This window comes from Oryx dammah, unplaced genomic scaffold (genome assembly GCF_014754425.2).
Source record: "Oryx dammah isolate SB20612 unplaced genomic scaffold, SCBI_Odam_1.1 HiC_scaffold_26, whole genome shotgun sequence".
NCBI lineage: Eukaryota > Metazoa > Chordata > Mammalia > Artiodactyla > Bovidae > Oryx > Oryx dammah.
In genome coordinates, this window is record NW_024070210.1 from 2736020 (window position 1) to 2751271 (window position 15252).

Sequence of the window (15252 nt, forward strand, 5' to 3'; positions counted from 1 at the left end):
GTTTTGAATATTTTTGGTAGGTATATAATTCTATGTTGACGTTTTTTCCCCTTCAGCACTTCAGAGAGGCTATTAATTGTGATTTGATGTGCATAACATCAGATGAGAAGCCTAGGGTAATTTTAAAATCTTTGTTTCTGCACACCAAAATTGTGTCTTTTTTGGCCACTGGTTCAACAGTTTGATGACCATGTGTGTTAATATGTTTTTTCTGTGTGTGAGATTATTCTGCTTGAATCTTGACTATCTCAGATTTGTGGATTTGTTTTTTTTTTTTTTAATCAAATGTAGGATGTTTTGTGGAGAAGGCAGTGGCACCCCACTCCAGTACTCTTGCCTGGAAAATCCCATGGATAGAGGAGCCTGGTAGGCTGCAGTCCGTGGGGTTGCAGTGAGTCGGACATGACTGAGTGACTTCCTTTCACTTTTCATTTTCCTGCATTGGAGAGGGAAATGGCAACCCACTCCAGTGTTCTTGCCTGGAGAATCCCAGGGACGGGGGAGCCTGGTGGGCTTCATCTGTGGGTCACACAGAGTCGGACAAGACTGAAGCGACTTAGCAGCAGTAGCAGCAGAGCAGCTTTTCTCTAGGACTACTAGTTAAACTTCAGTACTCTGATGTGATGCTCCTGGAATCTCTGCTGAACACACACTGAAGAAGATATATCTCCATTCTTCCTGTTGGAAGTCTGAAAAATCCTGACTCTTTGTAATCTCTGGTAATTGTTTGGCTTTAGCTCCCCAGCAGTTGTTCTTTTTTCAGAAGTGTTCTTTGCATGGCTTTGTGAATTTCACCCTATGCACACAAAGATTGGTGTTCTCCAGGCGCCTGTAAACAGGTTTTCTAGAGTTCTTTCTCTGCCCGCAAACTGTAGCAATCTTGGCCTCTCTGAACTCCAGGCTCCATATTCTCAAATCAGCAAATCTTCTGGGCTCTATTTGGATTCCACCTTTCTGTGCTATAGTCTGTAAATCACCTCCTAGATGAAGGCTAGGGCAACTGCAGAATATACCTTGTTTGCTTCCCCCTCAATCAGGGTTTTACTGCTTCACTTCCTATTAAAAATGTCCAAAAACACTTGTTTTATGTATTTTGTATGGTTTTCTAGTCATTTATGGCAGGGGGACAAGTTCAGACCCTGATACTCTTTCATGACTGAAACGCCATCTCTCATGCTTCTTAATCTCTGTCATACTTCCCGTCTCACCATCCCCTTTTCAACTCTTTGTCTCTTCATCTCCCTCTCATCGCCTGTGTAACTTCCACTGAGTTTTAAATCTTTTTTATTTTTCATTTCTAGCAATTCTGTTTGTTTCCTTAAATTTGCTGGGATGCTCTTTGTAATCTTCCATTCTTTCCCCATATGAAGATATTTGGAAGGCTTAAATTTTTATTTCTCTGCTCACATAAGTAGAGATACTCTGTAGTTCCCAAATACCTACTCTGTGCACATGAGTAGAAAAATAAAATCCAAGGCTTCCAAATATCTTCATATGGGGAAAGAATGGAAGATTACAAAGAGCATCCCAGCAAATTTAAGGAAGCAAACAGAATTTCTAGAAATGAAAAATAAACATAATTAAAAACTTCAATGTCTGATGCTTTTCAAGGTTGATTTTGCTGTGTTTAGTAGCTTGCTGATTCTCACTTATGGTACCTTATTTCCTCTGGTTCTCGGGTATGAGGTTGTTTGTTTTATTTTTATTGAATTACTAATTGTAGGAATTCTTTGAGGGATGGATTACAGGATCAGTCCTCCACATAGAATTTGTATTTGCCTGTGCCCCATTGTTGAAAATGCTTAAAAACTCTGCAGTCTTTAGGACCCCTCTGAATGAGAGTTCTCACTTGAAGGATTCACGATTAGTGTGGATTTAGACCCGCCAACCATGTCAAGGTCACTGTGGCAACACACTTTGAAGGAGGTTTTCTCCTCCTTTGTGCATTGCTGCCCCGCTCTTTGAAAAGGGATGGTTTCTTGTTCTCCCTTACTCTGAGGAGTTCACTGCTTTAGCCAAAGGTCTGCAATTCAATTCCCTGCCTTGGGCAGGCCCTAAAGTTTATCTTCTGTTCGTCTTCAGTCTGCAGAACAAAAATCAGGCTTCCCAGAGTTAGCTGATAACTTTAGAATTAAGTGGGTATAGGAGCTCTCCTACTTCTAGGATTCCCATAGAAAATCACTTTGGTTTTGTTCTCTCTTAATTCCTTGGCAACTCAAAAGTGCATTTAAAAAGATGTGTTTACATTTTATCTAGCATTTTTAGCTTTTAGCAGGAGATGTATAATAGGGTGTTTTGTCAGTCCTGCTGGCAGGCTACAGTCCATGGGGTTGCAAGAGTCAGATATGACTTAGCGACTCTACCACCACCACCATTAGAAATGGAAGTCTTTCTTCTGTTTCTTAATGGGAAAAGCTACACATATATGAAAATATTAATAAGATGAAACCCATCCAGCCTTTCTATGAGGTCTATAAAATATGTGTATAAGTTTTGATGTTTGTAATAGCCATGAGTAGTATTTGTTTGCCATTTATAATTTGGTTCATTTTGTATTTGTTTGCTTTTTTATTTCCCTTGCCCTCCGGACTTCTTAACCATAACTCAGCGCTTGGTTTCAGTTGGACTTGATTCAAAGAATGCAGTTTGCGTTTGGGACTGGAAAAGAGGGAAAATGTTATCTATGGCTCCAGGTCACACAGATAGAGTAAGTATTCTGCCTTGGAGTTTCTAACGGGTATTGGGTGGGAAGAAACCAGAGGAGGGTCAGGGGATTTTATGTTTCTGTGTTTTGTTCTTGTTATTGTCAGTTGTTTGTATGTAATTAAAAATTTAAAGTGTAATTGAAAGTACTTATACAATTTTAGAATGCATATATGTGTTGTAATACTCAAAAACATAACTTGATATGTAGTTTTAGCACAAAACCTTTAATCCAGTGTTTGCTTCAGCAAAAATGATGAGTTTTAAGTTGTCCAGACCTAAATTAAAAAATTGAATGGGTCATGCCTAGGCTCTATTTATTATTTAGTTTGGTTTATCATTGATTTGTTATAAAAGTATTATAGTTAGGGTAAATAATATTGTGTGTGTAAATTTGAAATTATGTTAGAGACCTAACATTTTTCACTTTGGAAACTTGTTAAAAATGTATTCCTTATTCCATGTTGTGTGAAATTAACATAATGAATATATTGTAGTCAGCTTTTTAATTAAATATTATACCACTTTTATAAAACATCAAAAATTTTGTCATAAACTCTTAAAAATGTCTGATTTTTTTGGTGTATAGTAAAATCCTAACCTGAACTAGCATAGGAGCTATAGTCATTGATTCTGTTTGGGGCTAATCTATGAATCAGTAAAAGTTGTATAAAAATTTTTGTATGCATTTGTATTTTGGAAGATAAACTTGGTTTTGGCATATTCTCAGGTCTGTTATATGCAAACAATTTAGATAATTATTAGAGTGTTAGGTGCATTTTATTATACAGTTATGTATTCTAACTTACTTAGATCAAAGCATTTCACACATTAGTACTTTGAACTTAATAAATAGACTGATTAAAAGTATTTTTAAGGGTTCTTTTAAAGGTACTTTTAAAAGTATTTTAAAGTATGTTTTTCATTTAATCTGTATTATGGTGAGTTGCTAAATGTTTATTTTTAAGATGTGTGCTTTCTTCATTGGTCACTAAAAACTATCACTGTGGAAATTTTTGGAGGTAGTAGCATATTAGGTGATTATGCAGGCAGTTGTCAAAGAAACATGGTGAAGACTACCGTAGAGCAGTATTGTCTTTTCTGCTATAAAATTTTTTTCAAATATTAAGTTTTTTTTTATTTATTGTTAAAGTTCATATTTCTAATGCATATTTTATTTCATCTGGGTTTTTTCTTGTTTGATTTTGTAACGAAGATTTGTTTGTTTATAACTTATGGAGTCTTAGAAATTAAGTCTGGGGATTTCCAAAATTTATACAGTAATGAAAATTTAAACAACGTAGAAAACTAGAAACAGAATTTTTACTGTGAAATAAATATTTGGATCCTTTATATAAGTAGTTCTATGTGATAGAAAGCTGCAAAAATGTTCTCTTATTTTTATTTCTAGCTGCAAAAGTGTTAAGTGTATGTTCTGTTCATTATCTTTCCTCTGTAGAATTTTTGCAGGTACCTGCCTCATGCCCTAGTTCTGTTGAATCATTCGTGTTATTTATAGACCAGAATTTTTTTTAAATTAAAAATAGAGGTGTTAATTTTCACTCCAGTAGTTGTTTCATATGGTTCATAGAAACTAAGAAATAGTTTTGTTTCATTTTGCTACTTTATTTCTGATAGGATTTTTTAAATTTCTGATAGAAATGTAAAATTCTGATTTTTATTTATTGAGGAATATTGTTTTCTGATATGTGGACTTTTGGGCTATTTGGGCTTTTGGACAGGACTCTTAAATGATTCTCAAAATAAGTGTCTTAACAGTGAATCTGATATATATATTTTTTACAGATATTTGATATTTCTTGGGATTTGTACCAGCCAAATAAACTTGTCAGCTGTGGTGTAAAACATATCAAGGTACTGGAAGAGTCTTACTTATAATAGTCATGATTACTTATTCTCTGCTACTAAGCACACATCACACTGCAGTTTACACACACACATACACACACACACACGTTTAAAATTAGAAGCCTCAAAGGACAAAAAATTGTGACTTATCCATTCAAATAGCTAATGAATGCTCTCATCAATGAAACTTAATGATATTTAAGTTTAAAAGCTTCATGATTTCTGTGCATAAGTATAGCTTGTTCTCTTCCTTTCCGTAAGTCCCAATTTCAGTCTGTTATTTTCTTCTAAATCAGTGATTATCAACTTCGGCTGCATATTAAAATCATCTGGGGGAAATTAAAGCATAGTGTACCCAAACCCCCACTGAGATGTACTGACGGAGAACCTCTGGAGAGTGAGTGAAGCCCAGGTATTCAAATGATTCTGATGCTCAGCAGGAGTTAAGAACCGTTGTTCTAGAATCCAGCTCGGTCCTCTGCTATAGAGTGACCACTGGACAGATGTGGCTCTTGAGTATTTGAAATACCAAAGTGACTAAAGAAATGAATATTAGCTTCACTTTCATTGGTAACCTATTCCCAACTTTTTAATCTAAGTTTATGTAGTTTTTCTCCCAGAAAACTAAGGGAAATAGCATATTTTAAAAAATATTCCAGTTCAGCCCCTTTATTCTTACAGTAAGGATTGAAACCAGTGGTTTATCTGCTGTGATGTAGCTAATGACCGCACTAGGATAAGGAAGTGAACATTGAATGCTGTTGAATCATAAGGGAATTTCATGGGTGGTTTCTTGTCTCCTGTGCTAATATAGCATCAAAGTACTGGAAATATTTATATTATGAGCCTTCTGTGGTAATTTGATTATACTATGTACTTTTAGTTCTGGAGTTTATGTGGAAATGCTCTGACCCCAAAACGAGGGGTCTTTGGGAAGACTGGTGACCTTCAGACCATCTTGTGCCTGGCCTGTGCAAGGGATGAATTAACATATTCTGGCGCACTCAATGGGGATATATATGTTTGGAAAGGAATCAATCTTATACGAACAATACAAGGAGCTCATACTGTAAGTATATTTAAATATTTTGAATACTTTTAAGTATTAATTACTTACTACCTTGTCTTAGAATGAAAAGTTCCATAATAGCAGACATTCTAATCAATTCAGTTACTTGAAAACTGCTATTACAGTTGAATTAATTTGTCTGTTTGTTTTCAAGATTTCAATGAAGAAACATTATGCAATTAAACTAGTATAATTAGTATTTTGTTCAAACCATTGTTTTAGTATGGTGTCTTTTTCATTATTGGAAAAAGCTTCTTAAATTTAACCTAGAAGTATTCTAGATTAACCACATTAGAATAAAACTAGTGCTTTTGTGGCTGATTTACCAGTGGGAAATTTGGGGATAGTTCTAGAATAATATTAACTTTTCAATTTTAATATCATTGATTAAGTGAGTGACAAAGAAATTTTTGTACTTCATGAGATTTTCATATAATAAATTACCAAACCAGGAAAAAAGATCTGTTGTTAAAACCTTTTAGTGATTTTTCAGAAAGAATCTCACAGACGTAGAGAATGAACTTACTGGGGGAAGAATGAGAGAGGAGGTAGTTAGGGAGTTTGGGAAGGCCATGTTCACGCTGCTGTCTTTAAAATGGGTAAACCAGCAGGGCCTGCTGTGGCACGTGAACTCTGCTTAATGCTATGTGGCAACCTGAATGGGAGGGGAGTTTGGGGGAGAATGGACGCATGTCCTTTTGCTCTTCACCTGAAACTGTCACAGCATTGTTAATCAGCTATACCCCAATACAAGATAAAATTTTTTAAAAAGGAAACCTTTTAGTGTTTTTTGATTTGGTCCTTTTAGCAATTGGGTCCCTCACATAGTGAAGGGAACTAGGGGGCATAGAGCCACAATATTGTTATCAGGAGCATCTCAAGTAGAAAAGCTATTAAGCTTCCCAGGTGGCATAGTGGTAAAGAATCCACCTGCCAATGCAGGATATACTAGAGACGTGGGTTCAGTCGCAGGGTCAGGAAGATCCCCTGGAGAAAGAAATGGCAACCTGCTCCAGTATTCTTGCCTGGGAAATCCCATGGACAGAAGAGTCTGGTGGACTACAGTCCATAGGGTTGCAAAGAGTCAGACATGACTGAGCACACACACACATATTAATATGAATCACTATTAAATATATAATACATTTCGTGTTAAGTATACTTAAGAACTGCTTAGAGCAGGTATTGCTTTCAGCAAAATGTCTGAAGACCAGAAATAGCAGATTCTAGTGAAAGTTGTGGCATTTCACATTTTGTACCATCAGTATAAAAATACCAGTTTGTTCCTCATAGTCATTAGTCCAGGACGTGATCACTATTGTAAATTTTTGCTTATCTTCTGGGTGAAAAATGTTAACTATTTGTTTTAATTTTCTTTCCCAGTTTGTTCCTCATAGTCATTAGCCCAGGATGTGATCACTATTATAAATTTTTCTTATCTTCTGGGTGAAAAATATTAACTATTTGTTTTAATTTTCTTTCCCATCGATTTGTGAAATTTCTTATATTTACTGACTACAGCTGACCCTTAAACAACATAGGTTTGAACCTCAAGGGTCCACTTGTATGGGGATGATTTTTAGTGGTAAATACTGCATGTGTGCACGCGTGCGTGCATGCTTATGCTCAGTTGTGTGTTATCTTCCAGAGTTTGCCCAAACCCATGTCCATTGAGTTGACGGTGCCATCCAACTATCTCATCCTCTGTCCCCCCTCTTCTCCCGCCTTCAGTCTCTCCCAGCATCAGGGTCTTTTCCAGTGACTTGGCTCTTCACATATGTGACCAAAGTATTGGAGTTTCCGCTTCACCATCAGTCCTTCCATTGAATATTCAGGATTGATTTCCTTTAGGGTTGACTGGTTTGATCTCCTTGTAGTCCAAAGGACTGTGAAGAGTCTTCTCCAACACTACAATTAGAAAGCATCAGCTCTTTGGCTCTCAGCTTTCTTTATGGTCCAACTCTCACATCCACGCATGACTACTGGAAAAACTGTAGCTTTGTAGTACTACACAGTTTGTGGTTGGTTAAATTCACAGATACTGTGGAACTGCAGATATGGAGAAATCTTGGATATGGAGGTTCACTTCTAAGTTATACTAGAATTTTTGACTCCACAAAACTCCTGCATTGTTCAAGGGTCAACTGTACTTGAATTTCCTTTTCTATTAATTGACTTTACTTATCCTTTGCTCTTTTTTTTTGGTTATTGTTGTTGTTGGATTTTATTTTGTTTATTTGTGTGTTAGTAATACACATTGACATATACATACACATTTTGACAGTCATACACATTGCAAATATTTCCCCAGTCTGTTTGTTTTTACTTATGATATCTTTTCTCCTATGAAAAATTTAAAAATTTTCCTTTATGGCTTATGGACAACTGCCATACTTATAAAGTTCTTTCACAGCCCAAAGTTACATAAGTGTTCTTTTGACTCTTTTCTAACATATTTGTTTTATTTTTTAAAGTTAGAATTTTGTCTGTATGTTTTGGTTTTGTCTGATTCATTTTTGTATATGTTATAGGTTTAACTTCATTTTCTCTTATATCATTAAATACCACTTTGGTCATATATGAGTTCCTATATGTACTTAGATCTATTTCTGGATTATCCTCTGTATTTTCTGATGCATTCGACTGTTCTTTTGCCATGTCAGAAGTTTTATGTGGAGATCTACTGTCACATGTAGTGTATTTTCTTAAAAAGCATATATTGTTAAATTATTTTATTCCCTCTTCTAGGCAGGAATTTTTAGCATGAATGCTTGTGAAGAAGGCTTTGCTACTGGTGGCAGAGATGGCTGTATTCGTCTTTGGGATTTAACTTTTAAACCAATTACTGTGATTGATCTCAGGGAAACAGACCAGGGGTACAAAGGTAATAGCAAAGCAGTTATCTCATTATTGGCAGATTCCAACTAGACCAAGGGCTGCCTCTTTCTTTCAGTAAACTTAAAGCATGTTTATAAATAGAAATGAGGCTTACATTTGCCCCTTCGTACTGGATATGTTTAATCAAAATCCTTCTGCTGATGAGAAATTTTGCCTGAAGACTGTGTAGGTTTACTGTTACAACAAAGATTCCAGCTCTAATGGGACCCACAGAGAGGTGTGATAAGTACTTACTTTGGTAACCTTACATTTTGGAAATATTTTGCTATTTGAATGCTAAATGTAACTTTAGCAAATACACTGTTGAAAATAGCGTGTTGAGAGTTAGAGGAACTTTGTTTAAGGTTGTTTAAGTGCATGTATGTGTGTTTTTCCTCCATCCAAATTTGTCAGCAACCAAGATATAAGTTTTTCTTTGGAGGATTTTAAAAAACTGATGTAATAAAACAGTCTTTCACTACAAAAGTAAACGTATTACCCACTAGTGTTGTATTATAAGAGTAGGATTGGAAGGTTTGTATTTATGCCACATTTTAGTCAGTTATTAGACATGAGACCTTGGGCTGCATACCATCATCTGTAAAATGAGAAAAACAGCTCAGAGGATTAAATGAGCTAATATATGTAAAAATTTTAGAAGAATGTCTGGTACATAATGATCATCCAGTAAATGTTAGCTGTTATATTGTTTTCATGAGTTTTGCTGAGCATTTCTGTACTGTAAAATTTATAAAATAATTTGACACTTTTTCTTATTTGATTCTCATAACATTGTAAGTTGCACAGTAGCTCATTGTTGACCATACTATCTAGATGAGGAAACAGGGAAATACCAGCTTTCCTGAGGTTGCAAAAAGGATTGTATACAGAAAAAGTAGAAATCTTTCTTCTTAATGATTTTATGAGCACATTGAAGAGGTGCAATATAGACACATAAAAATCAGATTATTCTAAGAGAAAAATAAAACAATTCTATGGTGGTAGTTGGAGAAAGCAATGGCACCCCACTCCAGCGTTCTTGCCTGGCAAATCCCAGGAACGGGGGAGCCTGGTGGGCTGCCGTCTATGGGGTCGCACAGAGTCAGACACGACTGAAGCAACTTAGCAGCAGTAGCAGCAGCATGGTGGTAGTTATAGGCTTTCCTAGTGGCTCAGATGGTAAAGAATCCACCTGCAATGTGGGAGACGTGGGTTCGATTCCTGGGTTGGGAAGATGCCGTGGAGGAGGGCATGGCAACCTTCTGCAGTATTCTTACCTGGAGAATCCCCATGGACAAAGGAGCCTGACGCACTATAGCCCATGGGGCTGCAGAGTCGAACACGACGGAGCGACTAAGCACATGAGGGTAGCCCCTGAATAATTACTCTGTGGACGACATGCACTGTGTTAGAAGACACTGACTGAGGAAGTAGTTGGGCTGTGACTGATGCTGTCGAATGAGGAAGAAGAGTGTGTGTCCTGAAGGATGGGTAGAAGCTGGGTGTATAAAAAGAAGTAGTTCACATAGAAAACAGTATGGATGAATGAAACTGTGTGGGTCCAAGATTCCATCTTACACCTCAGGTACAAAAGATACAAAAATTAATAGGGGTTTAGGCAGATTAGCATTCTTACAGTACTAATCTGAAGTACAATTCCATTTTGACTAGGTTTGTCTGTGAGGAGTGTGTGTTGGCGAGGAGACCACATTCTAGTTGGAACACAGGACGGTGAAATTTTTGAAATTGTGGTTCATGAAAGAAACAAGCCGTTCCTAATTATGCAAGGGCATTGTGAAGGCGAGCTGTGGGCACTTGCTGTCCATCCTACTAAACCTTTGGCCGTGACTGGAAGCGATGATCGTTCAGTCAGGTAAGCAAATCACAGAGTAATTGCATAGGCTGGAATTTGTCCTTAGAGCAACAGAAGAAAAATTTAAAAAAAAAAAAAACACCTTAGTTTTAAATTTTATCAGCAACAAATGAACATAACGGGTGCCAACAGTGTATAGAATTAACAACTATTTATAAGATTTGGATTTTTCTCTTAAAAGCCTAAGTTGGAGTTTGTTTCATATAAAAATATACAGAACTACCTCCTCTTTTAACAGCTGTATACTATTCCCCTGTGTACTGTAGTTTATTCAGCTAAACTATCATTTGGTGGAAGTTTAGGTTCTTCCAGTTTTGCACTTCTAAATGCAGTGCTTGCAGTGAGTATCATTGTACCTTTGCCGTTTAGTCCATGTGTAAATAAGAATATTTCTGTGGTAAATTCTTATTAGTGCCAGAGTCCAGCTCCAGCAGCCAGGGATTCAACCTGAAGGGATGGTCAGTGTTGGCGAGAAACTGAGGCAGCCTCTCAGTTTTTTTGGCCTGACTGTTTATTTCAAGCTTATGATTCTCTTTTATACTTTTACAAAAGCATTAGATCAGAGGTTTGATATTTTTAGTTCCCATTGACCCAGATTTATTTTTCTCCAAAAATCACTGTTGCCCCTCAAAAGGAGTTCCTTCCTCAGCGATTCTCTTATCTACTTTTTCTCATGTGTCCTTGTGAATACACTGTAACTCACGCTAATGTCTGGGCTGCACACCAGATTCCTCAGTTTATTTCTTATCTTTCTAAGTCCTGTTTGCCCCTAGTATCCTAAGCTCACTATTTCTTAGAAAGGGCTTCTAGCTAATAATATCTCTAAAGTCCCTAATTTCTATAAGCTATAGTAGAATATTGTAACATTACAGCAATCCTTAAATCTTTAGCTTCTAACTATTTTAATTATTCCTAAGCCCTAAATTCAGCAAACTCCATTGCCATAAACACTTTTCTCACAAATGGGCTTCAGATAGCAGTCCCTCCCATGGCCTCAAGCTGCGGCCTGTGTGCTCACCCTGGAACACTTTTTTGTAAAAGTTCTTGAACAAATGTCAGTGATTAACTTTATGAATTATTTTTTGAGCACAGCTGCAGAAGGCTTTATACCTTCTCATGCTCCTCTCAAAAACAATAAGCACCTTAATATTCTCTTCAGTCAACTCAGCTGAGGAAAGGAAAAAACAAGTCAGAATCACAAAACCTAACTCCTTCATTCCGGGTCCGTGCCTACGGAACAAAGGGAGGGGGTTTAGGGCTGTGCCTCTATTTTGTCAGTAATGCCTAACGTGGCTCCTGACATATTAGTGTTCAAAAGATACATGCATTTTAAATTTTAATGAATAGTGCCTTACACAGAGCCAATAGCAGTTTACACACCTATCAGCAACGTGTGACAGAGCCTTTTCTCTCACACTCTTGCCAGCACTAATCACCCTGAACTGTGAAAAATGATACCTTGTTATGTTTTAAAAATACGCTTTTCTCTCATATTGAGGGATCTTGAGTATGTTTTCATATGTTTAGAGGAGACTTATATTTCCTTTTCTTTGACTTGTTTGTTCAAGCTCTTTGCATATTTTCTCTTAGTTCATTGGTCTTTTTCTAATTATTTTAATATAGGGTCCAGTACCTGTCTATATATGAAAGCAGCAATTAGCCTTTTGTCTGACAGTAGTTTTTAAAGTGTGATTCCTAGACCAGCAGCATCAACATTACAAGGGAACTAGTAAGCAATGCAAATTAATCATGCCTTATACAGGACCTTGTATGAGGAATCCACCAATTTAGGGTTTTCTAGACACTAAAGTTTGAGAAGCACTGATCAGTGATATCAGTTGAGATACTTTTCCCACTTTGATATTGTCTTTTGTCCCCATTTCATCTGTATTAATATTTCCATTTGTATCTCTGAAAGATAACTCTAAATATCACCACAATACTGTTATCACTGTATTCCTTTTGCTTCTTAGAATTAGACTTATAATAAGGTCCATTTATTGCAATTGTTAATATGTCCTTTAAATCTCTTTTATTCTATAGCTTCCCTTCTTCCCTTTTTGATTTTTCTCCTTACGTTTATTTGTTGAAGAAACTTAATATTTTCCCTCTAGAGTTCTCCACATTCTGGATTTGAATACCTATAGTATATTTTAATGCATTCCCTCTTCCCTGTATTCTGCAAACTGATAGTTAGATCTAGAGTTTGCTGAGATGCAGCTAGGAATTTTCACTCAGAATATTTCCTAGGTAGTATTGTGTGTCCTTGTTTAATGGTAATATGTAGTCTCCTTTTTGCCATATTTGCAGCCATTGATGGTTGTTATCTAGATCAGTACTTCTCAAATTTTTTAAAAATTGTTGCTCTCCTAATGAAACTTTTAAGACATTGCTCCCCTAATTGCACTCCTTCCCTGTGAAATTTTAGCACCACAAAAAATTATATGTATGAATGTATTAATATGAATGTGTTTATGTATATATACATATATGTATTTGTACTGTAGCACTTAAGAGAGCCACAAACTACTGTAATATTTAAGATTTTCACCCTTAAGAATTAATTTTTAGCTTTTGAGGGGCAATATTACCCCTGTCGAGAATATGTGACCTAAATCTGTTATGTTATTGAGTTTCAAGTAGTGATATTCTAACTCTATCATTCATTATTCATTTTTTAGCTACCATGTTTATATAAAAAGAATTTCTCCTCATTAACTGTTTGATTATCCTAGATAAAATTTGCACAGGAAAAGCAGAAAAGTGCATAATTCTTTAATATTTACAAGTAAAAAATACTTGGTTCCACAGAATTCTTTCTATGGCCTATGCACATTTCTTGCCATTTTTTTTGTGCATTGTAGATATCTTTCTCCTTTATTTTTAGCAGCTCTTTACGTATTATGGATATTAAACCTTTGGAATGTAAGTTGCAAATACTTTTCACCACCTTGTTACTTGCTTCTTTATTATGCTTAGATCTTTTGTCATGAAAAAGTTTTTGTTGTTATTTTATTTTATGCATCTGGATTTATCAACGTTTTCTTTTATGACTTCTGAGTTTTCTAGCATAGAGAAATCCTCCCTAAGGTTAAAAAGTTCTCTAGTATATTCTGCTAGTGTATTAGTGGATTTATTTTTTATGTTTAACTCCTAATCTTTGTAAAATTTACTGTAGTGTAAGAAGTGAGATGAAGATGCAACCTGATTCTTTCCAGGTAACTACTGATATTTTAAGTGGTATGTTAATCAATTATGCCACTTACTGTCTTTGTGCTACTTGGTTTCATGTAGATAGAAGATGCCATAGCGCTGTCCACATGGAAATTTGGTGTGGGGCTACACTTTACCCACACGATTTGCTAGGAGTTCCTTCCAGTTTAGGAGGACAGCTGGTACTGGCTGCTTTCATAAAAAGGGCAGCTGATCCTTTAAAAAGTAATTGTGTTACCTGAAAACTGGGTTCACCTCTTGGTGGGCGCCAAACCAAAAGACACAGTCAAACCAAAGATGGAGAGAAGAAAGGCTGTATTACTACCTGCAACAAGTAAGAACACCAGGATCTTTCCCAAACTAGTGTCTCCCTGAATAGCAAAATTGGGGAAGTTTTAATTGGAAAGTGTTATTGGGCAAGTCAGGATTTTTAGCTTCTGTTCCTGACAGAAACTCAGAACCAACAATGGTTAAATCCACTGGAGAAAATGAAGTTCACTGTTAACACTATTGGTTCTAAAAGACACGATTCAAGATTGTGTGTGTGCAAAATTGTGGAAAGATAGTACAGTGAAGAATCGTGAGGCTTTAAACAGCTTGACTTTGTATAGGCTTTATAATTCGTCTGTAAGCCGTTCCCCCCTACATATTTTTTACCCCAGTGTGATTTCACTTGACGTTGTACTGGACGACTGCTCTCTCACTAGTGTCTTTGAAAATATTCTAGCCTGTAGTTATTCCATGCAAACTATTCATAAAAGCTAATTCTTTATCACTTCAAACTTGGCATTGACTCCTCAAATAAACCACTTAGTAGTAACCATAACATTTGTTGACTTATCAGAACTCTAGGAAAACCACTCAAAAGTATTTGCCTTGTTTTTAATTAACTGTTAGTGTTATTCCCAAACCCCCAACTCTGTAAGCAGCTGTTCTCGCCCAAAGGCTAATTGTCTTAAACAAATTTATTTTTTCTGGACAGATTTCTTCAGCTGCAACAATTCAAAATGATTTAGTTAATCCATTACCAATAAGCAACTTTCTTTGCTTGTCTAAAAAATGAGCCACTTGTTTTGTTTTACTTTCTTAGTAGGTTTTTTTAAGCAAAACCTCATTTTAATTTTTGAATGTGTAAAGAAATTCTGCTACAATGAGATTTTAAATTTTCTAATTTTTCTGACCATTGCTTTCCTTTGAGTTGAAAATATGATAAGTGCTTAGTCTGGTAATGTTAATGTACCTTTGTACTCTTTCAGGATAGCTATAATATCATTGAATAATAAACATAATGCTCTACCATCTAATTCAGTAGTTGTGTAATCCACAGTCCACTGTGCCTTAAAACACAACATTCGGAGTTTTCTCTTTTTTCTTTCTTGTTACGACGTGATGGGTATGTACTGGAAATAAAAATAATAAAATGCCATGATGTCACAGTACTCATAGTTGAGATTCTGTCAGGTTATAATAGTGTCGGTGTGATTTGTAGTGCATCAAAGGAGCAGAACAAGGTGATGCGTGCCACCATCTGCCGTCTGTTCTGTAAGCATTCAACTCTGCCTCTGCAGTAGGAGAGCGGCCACAGACAGTATGAACACAGAGCAGGGTGGCTATGTTCCCAGAAAACTTGATCTGTAGACACTGAAGT

General features: G+C 36.1%; 1 protein-coding gene across 12 annotated transcripts in view; it reads left to right on the forward strand.

The window, feature by feature from the left end:
* The window catches only part of EML5 (EMAP like 5), a 154428-nt gene that overhangs the window by 31828 nt on the left and 107348 nt on the right, over positions 1-15252 (forward strand). For all 12 annotated transcript variants that reach the window (XR_005718806.1, XM_040227497.1, XM_040227498.1 and 9 more), the window contains exons 3-7: positions 2609-2707; positions 4510-4578; positions 5456-5641; positions 8390-8525; positions 10190-10391. Coding sequence is in view for 11 of the 12 variants with exons in the window: in XM_040227497.1 (XP_040083431.1) it covers positions 2609-2707; positions 4510-4578; positions 5456-5641; positions 8390-8525; positions 10190-10391 (692 nt within the window). In the remaining variant the exon portion in view is untranslated. The remainder of the gene's footprint in view (positions 1-2608; positions 2708-4509; positions 4579-5455; positions 5642-8389; positions 8526-10189; positions 10392-15252) is intronic.